The following is a 20,737-nucleotide window of genomic DNA, read 5'->3' as shown; positions in this document are numbered from 1 at the left end:
GGAAATTGCAACAGTTTGCGAATTTAGTCCACGCACTCAATCCAGAACCATTTATATGCTATTTCATTCGGAAAATTTGTTTTCACTCTGTATTTTCTGAAAATCGGTAGTTGACACAATTTTAGGTCAATAAGTTCTAAAAATCAATTGTTACAATTTTCATTTAATAGAAATGATGGCAATTTTCGGTCAAGAGAAATTTATAACAATAAAACTTTGATTATTTAAATCTAATAAGACAATTTTGTTTCAGATTCAAGAGGAAGATTAAAAGTTGGAAAAAAGAAGAATGAAGATTAAAGTAAGTTTCAGAATAGATTATTATCATTGCATGCTCATATCTCTGAATTAGAACGACTTTCATTCTCTAAAGCCAAATGAAATTGCTATCAGAAATAATGAATTCATTAATATTCCATGAAACTGTTTGCCTTTTTTCAAATGAAAATAGAAAAATTACATAATTTAATTCGTGCGAGATTCTTCATTGAAATTCTGATTGGAAATTTTTTAAAAGCAAATCTCACATAGCTGGCCTGAAATTAAAAAAATTAAAGTTCTGTCACTATAAAATTAAAAAATATAGTATCGAAAATCGCGTAATCTTGATTTTATAAAAGACGATTCCATCGCGGTTTAAGGTGACCTGCAAAATCACGTTTAACGCCTTTAAAATTGACTTTCATCTTGAAAGGTCTTTAAATCTTATTTCTCAAAGTGTTTCCTTTCAATGGGAAATTACATTTTCATGTTTCAAGATTCATACAGAAAAGCGTTTACCGAGACAATGAAATCACTGGATTGTTATTGTTACTATGAATTTGTTCAAGTTTCAATTTAAACAAATTAAGTTGCATGGGATTTTAAGAAAACCCACCAACTAATTATCCAGAGTAGTGAGATAATGAACGTCTTATCTTTAAATTTTCAATAGGTGTCATCTTATTCACCAAAAGCCTTTTTTCAAAGATGTCGGATTATTACTCGCAAGCGTGCTCTTTTATTTCTGAAACAATATTAATTCTTGAAAAAGAAAAGAAACTACACTTGGTTCTTTCATTTGACAAATGAAAATAAAGAATGTCTTAAAAATAAAAAAGGCAATTTTTCACAACTTTTATGAAAATCTTATAAAATTATAAATGTAAGAATTTTTTTTTTAATTAATAGTGCGCGTTTTTTGTGAAAACTAGTAAGATGCAAATAAATTGATCAGTATTTGAATTTACGACTTGATTTTGGAAATTCGGTACTAAATAAATCAATCTAACAAGACTTTGGGTGTGATTGTGTTAAAATGAATTAGGAAACTAAGATCGTTAGACCATGTAGAACTTGTTGAATCGAGAGAGTTGAAATTGATTTCTAATCACTTCCGCAAATTTCATCTTCACCTCATTAAGTTGTCAATTTAGAGTCAAAGTAAAATTTTTTTCAAAAATACAATGAATACTTAACGATAAGAAAAAAGTTAGATTACATTTACGTAACGGATGCAATTTTTGGTGTCAGCCAGAATTTTTTTTTTTTTATCAATTTATTCTAATTTCTCTTTTAAGTGTTTTCTCATATAACTCTAACGATGAATATCCAGGTCATGTACTGACTAAAAATGACATTATATACTTATTTTCTCTGTAAAAAATCGAAATTCTCGACTACAGAAAATATTCTCGAATGTCTACAACCCACTTGAATCCATCCCCTTTAATATTATAAAGAAGGCAGAAACCAAGATGAAAAAATTCTATTTCAATCCTCAAACAAAAACAAAAACATTTCTAAAGAAAAAATTGGTTTAAAGGAATAGGTGAAATGAAAAAGTTTGAATTTTCCGAGTGAAAAATATATTTTCTATCTCCTATATTCGTTGACGTAATAAACCTGTCTAAAATAGAAAAAATAACTTTTGGTGATAGAGGACCGCAAACTATTTTCTCTCGATTTTATCTTGTTTTCACAAACTGTGTTTGTCATCCACTCTTCAGACCCGCTCTAACGCAGAATCGAATGTGTTCATTATTATTTATGAAAGACTTTGGATCGAAATTTTCACAATTCCTCGAGCAAAAGATCCTTTACGAAATTCATTTCACGAATGGACTCTTGGACGAAACGGTTCCCGAAATTCAGACAAAGTCAATTTCAAGGAAATAATGCCAAAGATTCCCTAAATTCCAGACACTCTTTTCCTTCTATCTCGATATGTCTCCTGGGGAATATTTCCCGCATTGGAACACAAAAATTTTCGCCTCAAGAACTTTATTAGTTCTAGAGCGATATAGACTGCGGTTGCCTGGCAATGTTTGGAATTCATTGATTTCTATCGACATGCATTCGTTTTCAATCAACAACTGCGAAATGGACAATTTGCGTCAATTTGTAACTCCTGTTATGACAATTAAATCTGAATATCGAAGCCGATTAATAAAGTTTAAAAAAAAAATCAATCGTAATTCAAGTAGAATATTTTTATTGAGTTAATCTTTACAATCTAACTGCAGATACCTTTAGAATTTTTATTTGCGCGCTAATTTAACTTTTTCAAAACATGTACGTCTGCATAAAGATTGGAAACTCACTAACGCTCTAGGTCTAGACTAACTGTCTACTTAAAACTCTCCTGAAAGTCACTCGAATCGAGTAATTAATGCATGTTCAATATTCGTATTTGGAGTAAAATGTAAAAGTTCATTCAGAAGAATATCGACTTTTGTGCTCACGTTTCCAAGTGACTATACTTAACTTTTCTTAATGGACTCTTGAGCAAAAGCTTTATCTTTGGTGGTATTAAGAAGAGATGCCTTAAAAATCTTTTCATCGCTCTCGACACAATTCGTGAAACTTTTATAGGTCCATGTTAGAAGTGAATCGGAAGATTTAAGTTGTCAGGGGCAATTTTTCAAGGAAATGTAATATGCCTGAACGAATGCACGTCAGAATTATTTACAGTCATTCAGTGCTTTCGGTTTCTATCCTCGCAAATGAAGTCATCTTGCCAGACACGACTAACCACTAAAGCCTCTAATACATCGTAAACGTCGGCTTTTCCCATTCATTTCCGACAACTTCTACATCCCTTTACATACTATTTTTTCTGTCGACATTACCCGCATATATGAAGAGATTTTTCTACCCGAGTTTTTACCAGAAAATATGAGTTTTTATTAAAAAATTACAAGATTATTAGAAAATCTAATATTTATGTAATTTCAAAATTTCTTGTGAAAAGTTTCATTTCACTTAAAACATTATGAAAGATATTTGTTCTGGTGTAATTTTTCTTCTCATATATCCCTTTTTGCCTGATGGCAAAGTGTATCTGACAGAAGAAAATACTTTTTCTCCCAAGATTTTTCTCCTTATAACAAGCGGAGAGGAAAGCGCATTTTCAAGTACATTCTTTCGTCTTTATTCATATTTCATAGATGGTATAAAGGTGAAATAGGAGAATTCTTGAGGAATTATCACGGAAACAAAAGGTATGAAAAAAATCCTAGAAGAGTTCATCTATATCTTATGGTTGGCGAAATGAGCTAATTGTAAGAATTTCCCGAAGGGTCTCTCATTTCTTTTTGCCACAGCAAACTCAGCAAAACCTCGAGATGAGATGGCACATGTTGAAAAAAAATAATGGAAAATCAACACTCTTTCTTCATTAGAAAGAGTGCCACATTATATCTATTTTTAATTTAATGAGCTAAAGGTCTCATTAAAGTGTACTTTCAAGACAGTGTCTCAACAAATAGTATTAAGATAACTACCCTTTAAATTTGAATCAGTAGGTATATGAATTCAAATTTAGATTATGGAATTCTGGAAAGGATGATTATAAGGATCTTGAAAGTTCAGTAGAATCTCAAGCGTGCATGGTGTTTGATTAGAGTCAGTTATAAATTAGGTTCATGTGCATTTTCGTTGGTTAAATTTCACTTCAAAGTATAAACAGCTTTCATCGAAATTCCATCTAATAAAGACCTGTGATATTCAACAGAAATGACAATAATAATTAACAAAATTTTCCTTTCGAATCTACAAAAGTGAGGATTTTCATCTTTAATTCTACGAATCTAATTAGGAACTTGCTGATAATATAATAGAGCAATCTATAAAATTCTAATTAGCAATAGAAATAAGCGAGTCTACACTTACAAGATCCCTCGGGATATTCCGAAACTTATACGTTCGAGAAGGTTTCAAAGTTCTCATGACTAACTATAACTAGTTTCCTGAAGCGTTGATGCGTTACGATTAGGAACAAGATGAAATATTTCAATGTCTGTTAAAATTAAGTAATAAATTTTCATATTATTTATAAGTAATATCTTCAAAAAAATGCAACTTATAAAATAAATATTAACGAAATCTTGAAATTACTTTCTAAAATAATGAGATTCACTCAGGAATACAGATTCTTGAATAGAACAAGAAAGCAGGCGACTCCTCTAATTATTCCACGTAGTAAAGAAGATTACATCTCCTTGCTCTTGTACGTGTAAAGGATTATTTGATCGACAAAGCGTATATTAAGCGGAAGTGCGGAGACATTTTTTTTAAATCACAAGGGTGGAAAAAATTTTATGCCCTTTCCTCTGGTTGTGGTTTATTGGATCTAAGAAAAAACATGTCCATTTCTGCCCACTAAAACTTACAACAATCTATCTAGTTGATAAATTGAATGAAAACCGGAAAGAAAACTCGGATATCAAGAGACTATGGAAATGAAATATTCTCTGAATTCTTCATCGAGAGAAGATCGATTGTTAAATTGGCTTCCATTGTGATTTCACTACTTTCCCCTCACCCCTTTACCTCAATGAAAAAAAATTCCTCTCACGAACTGCGTTGGAAAACACAAAATAAAAGTTTTAATCAACAAAGGCCTTTATTAGAAAACAGAACGAAGGTAGATTGAAATTAGAATGAATTCAAGTTTTGCAAATTAATTTTCCACAACAAACTTGTCAAATAAATTTTTCATCACTTAAATTATAAGCAATATTTTTTTTTTATAAGCATATATTCGAGGGGGAATTTACTGGTTAAAAACCATTAGACAGAACTTGATTTTTATACGAATTTTTACTCAACAACATTTTTAGGTAACTAATTTTTATTTCACAGAATTTCTCTTCATCCAACTTTTTATTTAAAACTTTATAATTTAAATTTAATTAGCAGAATTGAGAGAATTTCTATAAAATAAAAATTCGGTACTTAAAAATGGTAATTCGGAAAATAAAAATTCGTTTAAAAAATAATGATATCTAATAAAACTTAAAAAATGAATACATTTTCTCACATAGTAAAGTATTAGAATATTATTTTTCAAGTATCTCTCTCTCTCCTTCTTTCTCTTTTTCTGTGAACTGAGAGAAAAAAAGTTGAGCACCTAATTTTAAATTCTGAAAGCACAAGTGAGATTTTGCTGTTGGGGTCCAAGTCAGCAGAAAAAAGCTGATTGAAGGGAACTAATCGTGGATTCCATGAAAAAGTCGGAAATAAAATGAGATGTTGGCATTTAAAAAGATTGTAAAGAAGAAAAGAGTCCTTAATTAATGTGCAAGCTTACCATATATACCGAATCGACTTCATCTTGAGAGCCGTAGAATTCTCTTTGCACTTGTAGGCCAGGACCTGCTTCACACTACTGACGTCCACCGAAGGGAATCTCGATGTCACGTACGCTGAAACATCAAAGCAAAATATTCCTTTAAGCAGTGTTTCATTAACAGAGTATTGGTCAATATTTAGCAGTAACCTATTATTAATGGTGGCACTTTGCAGTTCCTCAAGGGAACGTTGTAAACAGAGGAGTTTAATCTCATTAATTTACTAAGGTGTCTACCTTCAGGCGAAAGCAAAATTATCTCTTGAATGAAAAAGGCAAAATTCCATTCACTTTTATTTAACAGTCAAACTAGAAATACCTAAATAAAAATTTGGGATTTTGTTTTTTATATCTCGCTATTCAGTTACATAAATAGGAATTGTAAATCGTTCTTTCAGATTTTCTTTTTCGAATATATTTCCCAGAGATTGGAATTTTAATATAACTTGAGATTTTTCGTAATAGAAATGTCCTTTTATGGATTTTAATATGAAATCCGAAAATCCCTCCAAATATCTTTATTTTCGATCAGAAATACCGATAATACTCCTGACGCATGTCAATTCTTCTTCCTATATATATATATATATATTAATTTCTTGATTTTATGTCGAATGGATTTAGTTTGGAGATATGTAACGAAATTGATGGTTTCAAACATTGATAGGATACTGGTCGATTCCTTATAATTTACGATATTTTTTTATATATTGGAATTCATGTCATTTGAAATTATGTTGTCAACTGGAAATGTTCTATTAGTAAATTATATTTATAGTATCAAATTTCCTCTGACCCTTTTTTCGAAGGAGAAAAGTAATATAGAAATTTTTATCTCATCCTTCCTCGGGTTCCATTATATCGACTGTCAATGTAGTTCAAATAATAATCAAACTCGATATTTTCTGTAAGCTCAAACTTTTCCAGAACGAGAAGAAAAAATCAACTATAAGTTACAGGAAGTTTCAGCGCAAAGAAGGGTAATAGATAAAATCCACAACTACTTTTTCCCCCCTTTCCTCAACTAGTCTCAAAGAAAAATATTTCCTACAAGCACTTTTCACTTGAAGGTGCCAATTGCATTTTCAAAAAACACGATATCAAAGAACATTAATGAAAATCTTTTTTAAAAATATTTTCAAAATCTATTATTTTCACAAGTCTGATTTATGAAATGTTGAAATAATCATTTTTTCTCGGTTCATTAAGGGGAGAATTTTTCATGCAAGTTACTTTGCAAAAATATGTAAAGTTGTTCCAGTTGAATGCAAGTCGTTCGTTTATTATCTTATACATTGATGATCGTTGCATCTGTTACAAATGAATGACTTCGATCGATGCTTTAGAAATTCTTCTCTTATTAATCTTGAACTGATTTTTCCTCGCTTGAGTTAACATGGAATTTTCGAGAAATTATGTATGCATTGCATTTATTTCTTCGTACATGAAAATGTAAGTTAATCAAAAAATATCTTCATATAAATATTGACGAAAATTTTTTCAATATCCATCAGATATGAAAATGTCTTTTCAAATTAGTAAAATTAGAAATGTTTATGAAAAAGTTTTTCTTTATGGCTATATTATCTAAAATCACACGTAGACATTTTTTAAGGTGATAATTTATTTGACAATATCTCGATATGAAGCCATCTGATAAACTAATGAAATGATGGGAGAACAGCTAGTTCTATTTTCTCAAAATCGAATTGATTCTCCAGGGATTTCTGACCACCTAAAGAGCGATAAAGGGATTTTCTTATCGTTCTGAGTTATGCTTTAGATTTATTACATACGCGTCAAGTGCAAACTCGTTAAATTTCTACCTAATTTCCTTCTTGAAATTTATTGCCACTTTATCGCAACATTGTCATCGGAAGAAATTATCCGCTTCTTGCGTTTGTCTCCAATTGAATTAGAATTTTTATAAAATAAAAATAATAAATTAAATATTTATTTGATTGAAATACTTTTTTAAGTTGAGTTCGATCAATCGAGACGTGCATGTTATTTGATCGAGATAACAATTCTCAATGTCAGAAGGTCGGCTTTGAAGTTTAGGAAGTAGTCGTAACAGGAAACCATCGTCTGGCGTTAGCAGCGACTGTGGTGATCGTGGTTTGAGACAAGTTGTAACCATTTGTAAAGCTAACGAGTAAAGTGGGTACAGACGTGACCGTGTCGGAGAAATCGGAGAGAGAAGTACGTCGTTAACATTAAAGCCAGAAAGGCACGTGGCTTGCTCAGTTTTGACCTGAAGTTGACTCGCGAAAACCAGAACACCGATCAATATTTCGATGACTAAAGTAGTTAAAGCACCATCCTCAGCTCTCATATATAGTCCAACTTTACAATATTAATTGCTTAAGCGATTGATCATATAGTTTATTTGCTATTAAATTTTTCACCCTGCAAAAACTTTCTCCTTACGACAGTAAGTAAACGTCAAAATATTCAAGTTTCGAGTTAGCATCCCAGGAAAAAATTAATTAAAAAACTTTTGCAAGAATCAATATTTAATTTCTTGGATTAGTTATAGTTCTCAAACTTATGTGTTTGTTGGATGGACACAACAATCGATTAATTATGTACGAACTGCAGAAATAAGTTAATGATTTCATTATTCTCCAAGTGGAACTGAAAATGAATGCTATAGAATCTATAAAATACTCTTTTACAAACAATATTATATTTTAATTCGAGTAAATTTTTTTTCGATTCAAGTTAGAATCCAGAATATTTATCGTGATATTAAATAAAATTTTACAGGAAATCGTTAAAATGCAACGAACTAACGAGCTGGGAGTTAAATTCATCACATCTTCATTATCGAATACCGCAGCTAATCGTAGCTTCAAAAGGTTGTCTGTCAATCACAAAGTCCAGCTATGCATACACGTTTACCATAAATTCTAATCGTCCTGTCCCGACCAATTCGACCGAAATTTGCCACAAACAAACCTCAATTAACTTCACAATTAAATTAACAATTGATATTAAATTCTATCATATAGTCCAAGTAATTGTATATAGTTTATTAAAACGTGTCAAAAATATTTTGACACTTTAAAAACTCTGTTAAAGTACCATCTATTTATACGCATTGACTTAAGAAAAAAATTTCTAAATTATAAACTCGAGCATATAAAAACATCTCCTTTATTGAATAAATGGATAAGGGGCGATAATTTATCACATCTGACAGACTGCATCATAGTATAAACTTTTTGTCAGACATTCTTGACTCGTGAAACATCTTAACCTCGGTCCCGGGAGTTTAAGAAAATGCTCGGCTGTCCAATAGGTGATCTATATATATATATATATATCCTCCCATATCACCTCTTTATGCCACTTGGTTTACCCTGGGGAGAGGTTTTTTTTTCTTTTTTTCCTTCTTTCTTATAAATGAATCTTAAGACGAAACGATTCAAAAAAAAAAAAAATACAATGATAATAAGAGTAAAAAAAAGAAATTCTTCATTCTCAGCGCTTTACTTATTTTATATTCAGATACCAGAATTATCACAAAAGTGAAAAAAAAATTGTTTCATGCACTCTGTGGACAATCTACTAAAAGAAACACACATTTTTAATCTTCTCGAATCTCTAGAATTTAAATTAGTTCTACGAGAATGTGATATGTGGAAAAGTTAAACTAGACTTAACTTTCGACGAACCTAAAAACAAAACAATGTTGTAGGTTAATTAGGTCCCGAGATGCAATTCGTGAAATTGCCAACTATATTTTTAGCCACAATCAGCAATAATGAAGAGTTTTTTTTTAGAAGAATTTTTGTTTCCCTCGAGCAGTTTAACTAAAACAATTGTAATATAGTTTAAAGTTAAATTAAAGAATGTTTTAGATTCAATAGTAATGAAGATACGAGAACCAAAAGCTTTCACGAAAATTAACAAAAACTTGAAACATGTAATAAAACTCCCATTTTTAGGGACATTTTAAGATAAAAAGTTAGATTCTTTTTCAATTTATGGTTTTACTCAAAGTTTTATACTCTAATGTGGATTTTTTCTGGGATAGAATTTAAGGAATGCGTTTTAATATTAAAAAATAGTGAGATTCACGATTTCAAGTATTCGGCGACAAAAAAGAGTAAATATTTCCCAAAAAATAAATAAATTTTTTTCAGTGTAATTTCCCTGTAGGAAATATTATTATTATCTGTAAAATAACTTACATATGATTGCCTGCACTTTTGCTTTATCAAGGGCTGGCTTGACGGGACGTTCTGTAGCCGTTCCTGCACGACTCCAACGTTGTCCCGTGACGGAACACGTCGCTAGTTCCGTAGGACTAAATAAAATTGCTGCAAGACCTCTCGTCAGTTTCCGATAATCACTCCACTTAACGGCTCTCAATTGTTCTTCACAGATTGCAATTCCCTCTCCCAAATGAACCTGAAAAAAAGTCATTTTCAACTTCATTATACAAAATTTTATCTATAATTTACTATTTTTTCAATCAATATAAAATTTACTCAAAAATAATTTAATTTCATGAAAAATTGAAAAAAATTTCCTTCTTTTTTTTGTGGAAAAACTCAGCCTGAAAAATGTGTTGTGAGATTATATTATTAGACTCCGAATTGATTTGAAATTATGTTACATATATTTGAATCCGATAAAGCCTTCAAGTATCTCTCTTTCAATAGAAATAAAATGATTATTGAAATTCTAGTTTTTTTTGAAAAACTATAAAAAAAAACCAAAACGTGTGGGGGTGGTATTGCGGTACTCGAAGTAACAAATTGGCCAATTTGTATGATCAAAACGTTTCAAGTGTAGGATTATTGAGCATCGATATTCTACCTGCATAACCCGTGTAACAATAAGTAGAGGATTTATGCCAAGAAGCTCTTCTAAATCATTCTATAAAAAGTAAAAGCTCCAAATGCAGTGAAATATTAAATTCCCCTTAAAGTGATTTTTATTTAAAAATCACAACTTTCTATATATTATAAGACAAAACGCTTGGCAAATTCAATGTGAAAATCCATTTGGAATTGAGAAAAGAAAATTACTGAAAGTAATAAAAAAAATTTATATCCAAGATTATTTTCAGATTTAATTAAAAATGCACTTTTCGGTGAAAATTTAAGTGGTGAGCCAGAGTAAGGTTCTCTTGTTAGAATTAAGTGCTTGTTTCTACAGTGAATCTCCATATCAGGATAAAATATATATAGGATACATATATATGCAAATAGAAATGACGAAAATGGAATTTTTATCCGTCTAGAATCTTAATCTTTCTTAAATTAAATAAAAATGTGCTAAAAATTATTAGTAATTTAAAGGCTGTCTCTTTTTCTTTAATTATTATACACCGAAAAAAAATTTATTTGATTCAAATAATTGGTTACAAATATTATTAAATGAAATAATTGTTTTTTCAGTTTTCACAAGTTTTCAAGAATAATTAATTAATAATTGAATAAGAAATTATCGAAAATTTGAAAAATCTCTTCTGCAATTCAAGTTCAAGGAAAGGCGAGACTAAGAGAAAGCATTGCGAGAAGGGAATGAGCAGCTGGCATATCGGAATTTGTTCCGGTGTCTGTATTCTTTCTAGAGCTGTCGTTTATTTTAACATGGCTCCCATCTCAATTTCTTGCCTGACGTTTCTCGTCTTATATTTGTTTCTATTGTGAGCTGTTCACTCCATTCGAAATCCTCTTTGTAAGCCAAGTCGAAAAACTCTAAAAGAAAAACTTTCTTGCCAAGTTCTTTAGAATCCAGCTCAATATGATAATGATATTCACAGATTCCATTCAAGGCATCACCACACAGAAGCTTCTTTCACGCAAGCTAAGTCTTTTCAAATTAAACTTCCTATGTCTTTTCATTCTGAAAATGAAATTTCATCGCAGTCTCTCGCGAATTTTGTTGCTGTTGTTACAAAGTATCCTCAATGCTAACGATGTGTGAAAATAATAATAATAGTGGACCTTTTTCTCGTCTTTATAAATTAGTTGGTTCGTTTTATCAGTGGAATCTTATTGGACAAGCGGGAAACGTGCGTCCAGAATAGGGACGTCTCGTTAAATATGTCACCGGCGGCGTTATTAATTACCTCGGCTAATGGTCGATTACCCTGTCCCCCAAGCCTTGGGGGTGATTATCCAAACATACGATGTCACGCAGTTATCTCGCTTTTGCACTTGACCAAGAAAAAAAAGAAAGAAACGAATCATAATATTATCGAGAAATCGGAATCATTTTGGGAACATGAACCGAGATTGTGTTAACGAGACGAACACCAAGAGGGAATTTCCCTCGAGCTCTTGTTATCGATTACTGTTGAACTATACTTCCGTTTTCTAGCAATGGATAGGGTTGTTCGAACAAAAGCAACGTTTGCTGATTTTGGAATTTCATTATGTACCCCTTTTATCTTAAAAGGATGTCTGAGAGAGTTTTTTGCCAAATTCGATTGTCAAATCGTGACTGAATTTCAAAAAGTGAAAGCTGATTTAATATGTGCGCACACAACAATTAAGGAATATTTTTTTAAATTCGCTCACCACACCGTCCGAAGAGGTTTCTTCGAATCCTCGAAAAGCAGGCATGGTGGGTGGAGTTGTCCTCATATCCAGAGGCAACCAGTCACCTCGAGATGGTGAATTTCCATGAATAGACGTCATATGTCTTCCACCTCGCGTTCCTAACCGTGGCCTGCCACGACGAACTCTTTTTGCTGCAAAAAAATAAAAAATCATTTTCTAGCATTTTTTTTTTTTGAAAATTATTTCATTTCTCTTTATAAATTTATAACAAATGAAAACAATAGTCATACAGTAGATAAACTCTTGATAAGTGTCATTTTATTGATTTTCCATTAATAAATTTTGTATTAGATAAAAGAAAGAAAATGTCAATTCTGAATTAAGAAGATTAAATTATCAAAAACATAATAATAGCAATGCAGCCACTTACTAAGATTACTGTTCCAAGCAATATAAATAAATAATAATTATTTAATTGTAAAAAGTTTTTAAACTTATTACAATATATGAAATATATACATACATATATATATATATATATAAAGATGAAGGATTATGAAAATTATTACCTTTTTGATGACAGTTGATGATAAATGTATCGAACGACCTAAGTCCATACGGACATAAATTCTTCATTTCATTTAATATATCATATCAAATGAAATATGAAATCAAATTTCTAACCCTCTAATATGAAATATTTTGAAAGGTCAATTTTACCTTCTCATAATTAATGACAACTCTTATTTTTATACGATATATATATTTTGTTAAAATATGAAAGAAACTGTTATAAATATTTTTAATTTTGATTATATTGAAAAACTTAATTTTACAAATTGATTGATTCCTTGTGTTAAAAAATAGAGATTTTTCTTTGGCATGAGAGAGATATTGCGTTTCTTCAACTTTTGAGAGCGCCATTTACTTGAAACACTTGAAACTGACTTCTTTGGAGTGAACTTAAAAAAGTATTTGTGAAGCCAAAGTTTCTATAGCAGTATGACTGAAAGCAATTTCTTCGATTCCTATTTAAAGTTTGCATTTCGGTCAACGAGTTGTGCTATGGTCGAATCGCCCAAGAGTGCTATTCAATAGGAATCGATGTACATACATGTACCACTCTTTCGACTCTCTTGCCAAGCACTTCTAAAGTACATAAGTAAAAAAACGAGGAAAAATATAGTTAAATCGAAAGGAAACAGAATTACTTAAAAACTGCCCGAAATACATAATTTAGACATTATACCTCACAACTTTATTTCACTTCAATTTATTATTTATTTTGCGCACTTTTTGTACCCAAGAGATGTTAATTTAGTACTATTATCTTCGTTAATGACATTTTTATTTGGCTTAGTTATGTGTATGAGTAAATAATTTTGTTTCGCTATTCAGTATTAAAAAACTGTATTGATATTTAAAAAAAAGAAGGAATAAAAGCCGAAAAATCAAAAATAATCAGTGTATAAAGGAGATGGTAATTTCACTATAAAATGATCGATTAACTGAATTCAATGAAACAAATCGTTTGAACCTTCATTTAATGTTTTCAACTCAATGCCCTTGCCGTCCAGCGTTAATTCCACCAATTATATTCATATATATGATCTACATTCAAATAGAAAGCTTTGAAGTGAAAAATTCTCTTGAATAAATCAAATTTTTTTCACCAATTCTTTATTATTTTTTATTATCCAATTTTAATTATTGGAATCATTAAAATTTGACGCAGATCGAGTCCTCTTGGTTTTAATTACAAAGGAGTTAAGGGATCAAAGGGAATTTAGTCTGCTTATATATAGCTTTGGATTAAAGACTTGAAATGGAAATCGTCGAGATCCTCATCTCTATTCAATATATAATATTTTGTTTAATCAAGATCAGAAACAAAACTTAAATGGCGGTCATGAATAATAATTTAAATCGAGTAAATTATAGACATCTCAAATCAAGAACCGCATATAGATATACGTTCTATAAAAAAGATTTTTAATTAAAATTACATCAATTCGAAAAGTGTACGTTAAAAATAAAGTAAAATTCAAATAAGAAAAACTTTGTGTTGAGAATTAAACAAGAACTAAATATTTTGAAATTTACTAATTTAATATTTATTTTATTAATAAGATAAAAACTCAATCGGGCTCTTTTAACAATTCTTCATTTTTGCTAGAAAAAAAGAAATTTTATATGTTGTTGCCGATTACATCAGACTAATAATAGTATTATGTAAACAAAATGTACAAGTTTATTGAAATCTTATATCTATAAAAAAATTGGGTTTACATATTTCATTGCACTTTCATAAGTCGAAATAATTCTTATTTTTTAATTCGCGTTTATAAAAATTGAATTATTAAAAATAAAACCAGTCGTAACAATTTTTCACAAAGTAAAATAGCGCGATGGTCAAATAAATGAAATTCGTAAAGTTACATTAATGAATAGCTCTATCGATAGAGGATGCCTCTTTGTATCTATTTCCTGATAAAATTTATTCTATACATGTTACGAATATACAGGGATTTATCAAGATATACTGAAGCAAATGTCGATTTTTATCCGGTGAAAGATTTAGGGCTTTAAAGCAGTAAAAAAAAATTGAGGCAAAAAAATTTATTTGCTGGTCATTAAAGAGAACAATGAAGTGTAATAATAAATAACCGAAAATTAAAAAGTGCTTTTGTAGAAAACAATGCCTTAATTGAATTGCAATTTGAAAAAGAAAATGCTTCCTTTATCCATATAGGGTGGATGCATTAATTGATTTCATAAATTTTATCATTTTTCGTTTCTCCACTTTTTTCACTATTTTTCATACATATTATTATTTATTTCAAAAGCAATGCAATGCATAATTTATACAGAGGAAAAGTACACTTTACTGTTATCGAATAAATGTTTATTTATACTAAATAATTATTATTTGGTAATAGTTAAGTAAAACCGATTATTTGAATGAAATAAATTTTTGTTGAATGTAATGAATGAAATTATTGGCCATTGTGGACTCGAGGTGATAATTCAGTTAAATAATCTTACGAGTTTCAGTGAAATGAATTTTCTGACAATGGTAACTTTGGGGAGTGTATTAATAAGTCTCAGTTGACAAATGAGAAGGTAAACCACATTTGCTCCAGTAATCAAGAATGTAAATTTGAATTAAGTAGGATCATAACCGACACCGTACGACTCGATATCAGGCCGTCGATTCTGAGCGTTCTCAAATTTAACGGATGCATTGGAATGTGGATCTGCATAATCGTCAAGATTGAGTGTTGTTGATTGGCTGGGAAATGATGACTGCCTATGAATTTGTGAATCGAGTGACAATAGTTTCACTGATGGTGGCACTATGGGCTTTCTTTGAAGCGAAGTGATTTCGAGAAGATCGGTGGCGGTGGGATGTGCCGATCTGACATGACGACGCAAGTTGCTGTTGTTGCTGTAGATGCGAGGGCAGACAGGACAGACACGAGGTGAGTCCCAGCAGGTGCCACCTCCTGGTTCCCCAGTTCCGGTTATCGACACAGAGCTGCTTCCAAATGCAAATGCCTCGTCTGCAAACACGGTCTCGGCTGCAACACACCACCGGACCAAATCTCAATTAGTCCCATCGACGTCGTCATTTCGCCATCGTTTACAAACCACCGCCATCGTCCATCTCTGCTTTTAATCGGATTTTTTTATTCTAATCTAATCTTTCCTCTTATGATGAGTCGTACGCATTATAATAGTCATTTGCTTATTGCCAAATTACCCAAAAATAAACTAAAAGGTTATTGGACAAAAGGGTTACAATTCTACAGACGGACAGACGGACGGACGGTCAGGTTAACTAAATGTTTATATATATATATATTTTTTTAATATGTAACTCATAAAAAAGAAAGTGCTAAATTCAACAATTTCTCATTTTAGTCAATTTTTTAAATTTTTCACTTGCTTTTTCAAAAAAATATATGTATAAAATCCAATATAAGTAAATTTTTAATTTATAAAAAATTATTTCTGTGTATAGTAAATTAAAATGGAAGATTATAAGATGCTATGACTATTGAAAAATATTTGTTTCTCATTAATATATTAGATAATGAGACTATACAGTTTTGATATATAATAATATTTTAACCTGGAGTGCTGTCTCCTTAGGATATTGATAAGTAAACAAGTATGATATTAGTTTCCAAATAATTACGTTTAATATCCTCATAATTTCCGTATCATCAAAGTCTCTATTGTTGCATACATTCCATTGAAAATTATTTGAGAGAGAATATTGTTAGCTATCTGGTTGAAACAGAAATAGTTTAAGGATCGTTGTTAATGTTGTTGTTCTTTGAGAAAGTGACAATTAAAATTAATTATGTTGATATTAATTAAAATTCTTTTACATAAATCCACTACCCTATGTAGTGGTAAATAGCTAAAGAATTTAAATAAAAATTAAATAATAAACCGCAAAGTTTGTGGTTCGTTAAATCATGAACGTCTTGGAAGGCATCAAAGACACTTGTTAAAATTTCAATGAAGAACGTATTTACGATACACGACTTTAAAAGTCTGCAAACAACTTTTCAAGTGTCTTAAATATTTTATCAAGTTTAATGGAACCTATGTTAGACACTGTATTCTGTTATCTATGACAAGGATAGTAACAAAAGCCAAAACATAAATATTTTTTAAAAGACAATATTGAAACACGTATATTTTTTGTTAGACCGAAACAGTTTAGTTTCGTCTACGTAGATTGGATGCTCAAAATAAAATTGAATAAAAATTAAAAAATGGAAACGAAAAAGCCAATAAATTAACTGAAATTTTAAAAGAATTTTTATATAAATCATAAAGAAGTACAAATGTATCAGGCGGTTGCTTCTTTTTACTCCTCAGTGGAAATGACACTAAATTATCACCATTTGACAAGGGCATATGGTGCAAAGTCGACGAAAACTGTTCACTTGAAATAAATCATGGCTATGATTTGAAAGAGAAAAACATACACGTGCTCCAATATAAAGATTTCACTATGTTTTATATATGAGCAATAATTTTTTTCTAGCTATTGCAGAGAGTTGGAATTTTTTTTCTAAATTGTTCTATTATATACATAATACATTAAAATTATTTGACACCATTTTCTTGGAATAGATAATTTAAATTTTGTTTAAATATTTTATCGAAATCAGAAACTTTGATAAATATATAGGTATTTTTACCTCTTCTAAATAATAAACCACGATTTATTATTTTCTATTGCGTCGTTTTTATCGACGCGACATTTGCGCCATGTGCACTTATGGTATGGCGAGAACAGACTTTTGAGTCTGTTAAATAAGCTTGATTATTGGATTCTAAAGTGCACGTATTGCACACAAAACAAATTTTATAAATCGTATTTGGCAAATAAGTTTGTGTATACACAGCGAATTTCACACAGCAATTTAGTGCACTCGCGCTCCTCGAAAGCAATTACAAATATGAATATGAAATTTCTAACTTTCAAGTTCGAAAGGAAACGTCTGTTACGGATTTATGTGTCAGACTCAATTCGCGGTTAAATTTCACACAACGTATAACAAGTCTGGATATTTCGCAAATTCGCAATTGAATAACAAGTTGAAACATTTTATGTAGTCCATAAAAAAAAGTTTAAATGATATTATAAACATTAAAGTCAAGAAAGGAACAAAGTTTGCTTGTTAAGTGTGAAATTCATCATCCAGTTTGAGTATAGGATGAGAAGTCAGAGCATCTTAGGAATGCAAAGGATGGCATTTCTCTGTTTTGTCCCTCTTTGGATTTTAGTTAACACTCCCTCCGTTGCACTTCTCTCATTCAAAACATACAACGCAGAGAATAGAACGTGAGTGTATTACTACAACCTACTCGAAATAGTTGACTGTGAACCATATTATGTACGTAAAGCACGTTTGTAGATAGAAACCCGTCATATATATCCAAAGATTCTGTTTTTAATACAACACAAGTTTTTTTAATACGCTAGCAGCACCTAAAAACAAATAATAATAAAAAAAAACTTTCCCTCATACAAGATGAAAAAGCGTAGCTTTCAGTTAATTAGATTTTCCACCAACCGAACTCCAAAGTTTTTATTATTTCTTTTTCATGTCGGGTTTCTATTTCGCTAGGAAAAAATTTCATCGAAATTATCAGAGGAAAAGAGAAATTTTTTTTGCCTTTATAACAATTTTCTAACAGCAAAAGGTGTCCACAACTAGCCGAGAAAAAATTCCCCGAGTTTTTCAAATTATAAAAAAAAAAATATTTTCCCGAGTTTTGAAAAATACTGTACTTAATTAAGGTATTTTATAAAAAATTCATTACAAAATTTTTGTACTTTATTTTTCAAAACTTTTTTAAAAAGTTATGCAAAGTATAATAAAAGTAAATTATTTTTTATCTTGCTTAATATATTTAAACATGGAATATAAAATACAAATTTTTTCATCTTTAAAGCATGAGTAATTTTAATAAAAAATATGCAAGCGAAATTCCAGGAACTTTAAAATGTTCCTTGATATTCTTTATATATATTAATATTGAAATTTGATATGCTTTAGAAAATTTAATTGTTTTGAAAGGAAGCAGAGTAAAATTTCTCAACCTTCTATTTCAAGGAAAAAGAAAAACAGAAAAAGGAGTGAAAATTGAAAAAATCCAACTATAATTAGATATATATTGACCGATGAAACTAAAAAAAAACCCTGTGGAATATGCAAAAACAAAAAAGAAACAAAATTTTACAGTGAAAAATTGCAAAATAAGAAAAATCACCTATAGCCGAGAAAAATTTTGTTTATTATTAGAACCTTGAGTATAAAACAAACGCAAAGTAGGAACATTGCTAATACGTATGATAGCATTGTAATACTTATGCAATATAAACGATGAGAAACGAGATGACTTAAATATACATACGTTTTGCAAGATGATAGCACTTTAAATAATGACAATACAATAATTATAATGACAATGCTGATAATAATGATAAACAGAGCTCGAAAAAAGATACATTCGATTAATTCAATTCCTCTTTTTTTCTTTTTTATTCTTTTAACTTCTTTACATTAAATATTTTTTAAATTTCATTTAATTAAATTTTTTTACGTTATTTTACGAATTTCAACTTTCCGAGCTCTGATTATATGAAGAATTACGTCAAAAACGTCGAAACACAGGATTACAGATCTGCGTTCTCTTAAACGTAAATGCGATATATGTACACTTACACAACCGCAAATTTACATCATTTTTACTTGGCTCAAAATATCCCGACAAAATTATCTCAGAATTTTACTATCAAATATCAGTAAATATCCATACATAATAATAATAATAATTGATTTGTCATGTTTTCACAATAAATTTTGTCTCACTTTTTCAAGAAATTTTTCCCATCATTCCCATAATATTTTCTAGAGTCAGAAACAGAGTTTTTATTAACGATAAGCCATTTAAAAAGACGATGTGAAATACGGATTTGTGTATTTTTTTCAAAAACAACGAATTTTTGCGCTTTTTCTTAGCCAAAGATAGTCTTCAAATACTACTTTAAAAAAATTATTGCACTTTTATAAACAAATGAATTTTTATTTCATAAGTTTAATGATTTTGACAAAAACAAATTCATAAAAAAAACTAGTGATTTAACTAATTGAAAACTGAAAAAGATAAATAATAACAATTTTCTAAATCACCATTACAACAAAATTCAACTAAAATGAAAAATTAATAAAAATAATCGTCACTATTTGACATATGTATGATTTTTCAAAAATTCTTAAAAACTATCTTGGGAAGTTCAACGCTTAATTTGTTCTGATATCCATTGTCAAAACAAACAAATTATTTTAGGAATAAACAATACAATAGAAAACTTAAAAACTAAACAAAATCATTTTTAAAATAATTTATATACACTTTCAATTGATTTCAAATGAATTATAATTTTTAAAATATAAAATCATCTATTTCCAAAGTTAACAATTCAATATTTATATATATTTGTATTAAAAAAAAAAAAAAAATTTATAATATTCCTGAGAAAAAAATCCAATTAATGAAAAATAAATTTATTGGAAAACCAAAAAAGTTTAAATACTTCTAAAACTGAAAATTTAAAAAAATATTTGAAATTATAATATTTTTAAGAAAAAATCTATCAATACTTTTTAAACGTCACAAATTTTTCAACATTTTTTAATACTTTAAATAATTTACAAAGTCGTATAAACGACGAAAAAATTTTTTATAATAAAAAAAAAAAATAATACCGATATTCTTAATTGCTTAAAAGAAATACTACTTTTTCCTGGCAAGGTTGTTTTAAATTGCAATTAATCATATTGATAATAAAATCACAGAATCTGTAGTACAACATATTAATAATTATAATAATATAAGGAAAGTAAATGTGACACTAGATTTCAGAACATGAATTAAAATTACATGTAGAGATTTCTAATCGGATTCTACGTAGGTCGCTGTATTCATCTTATGAATAATTATTATTATAATTAACTTTTACATGCTGCATCATCGCGACAAGTACAAAAAATTACTGATTACACGTACG

General features: G+C 29.6%; 1 protein-coding gene and 1 long non-coding RNA gene across 3 annotated transcripts in view; one reads left to right on the top strand and one right to left on the bottom strand.

Moving 5' to 3' along the window:
• LOC127278292 (uncharacterized) overlaps positions 1 to 307 on the top strand; it is a 54,878-nt gene extending 54,571 nt beyond the window's left edge. The window contains exon 4 of the long non-coding RNA XR_007842471.1: positions 254 to 307. This is a non-coding gene — a long non-coding RNA (uncharacterized LOC127278292). The remainder of the gene's footprint in view (positions 1 to 253) is intronic.
• LOC127278274 (protein abrupt-like) overlaps positions 1 to 20,737 on the bottom strand; it is a 41,937-nt gene that overhangs the window by 9,511 nt on the left and 11,689 nt on the right. The window contains exons 6-8 of one of the 2 annotated variants that reach the window (XM_051299912.1): positions 12,154 to 12,326; positions 9,811 to 10,030; positions 5,573 to 5,687 (exon numbers count right to left, since the gene is read on the bottom strand). In XM_051299912.1, coding sequence (XP_051155869.1) covers positions 5,573 to 5,687; positions 9,811 to 10,030; positions 12,154 to 12,326 — 508 coding nt within the window. Of the gene's footprint in view, positions 1 to 5,572; positions 5,688 to 9,810; positions 10,031 to 12,153; positions 12,327 to 14,300; positions 15,717 to 20,737 lie in introns of those variants that run through there. The other variant, XM_051299913.1, reaches the window with a different exon arrangement.

Source organism: Leptopilina boulardi, unplaced genomic scaffold (assembly GCF_019393585.1).
Source record: "Leptopilina boulardi isolate dan_hultmark-lab unplaced genomic scaffold, ZJU_Lbou_2.1 LbouV2_202, whole genome shotgun sequence".
NCBI classification, from domain to species: domain Eukaryota; kingdom Metazoa; phylum Arthropoda; class Insecta; order Hymenoptera; family Figitidae; genus Leptopilina; species Leptopilina boulardi.
The sequence above is the reverse complement of the archived record's forward strand: the minus strand, read 5'-3'. Positions and strand labels throughout refer to the sequence as shown.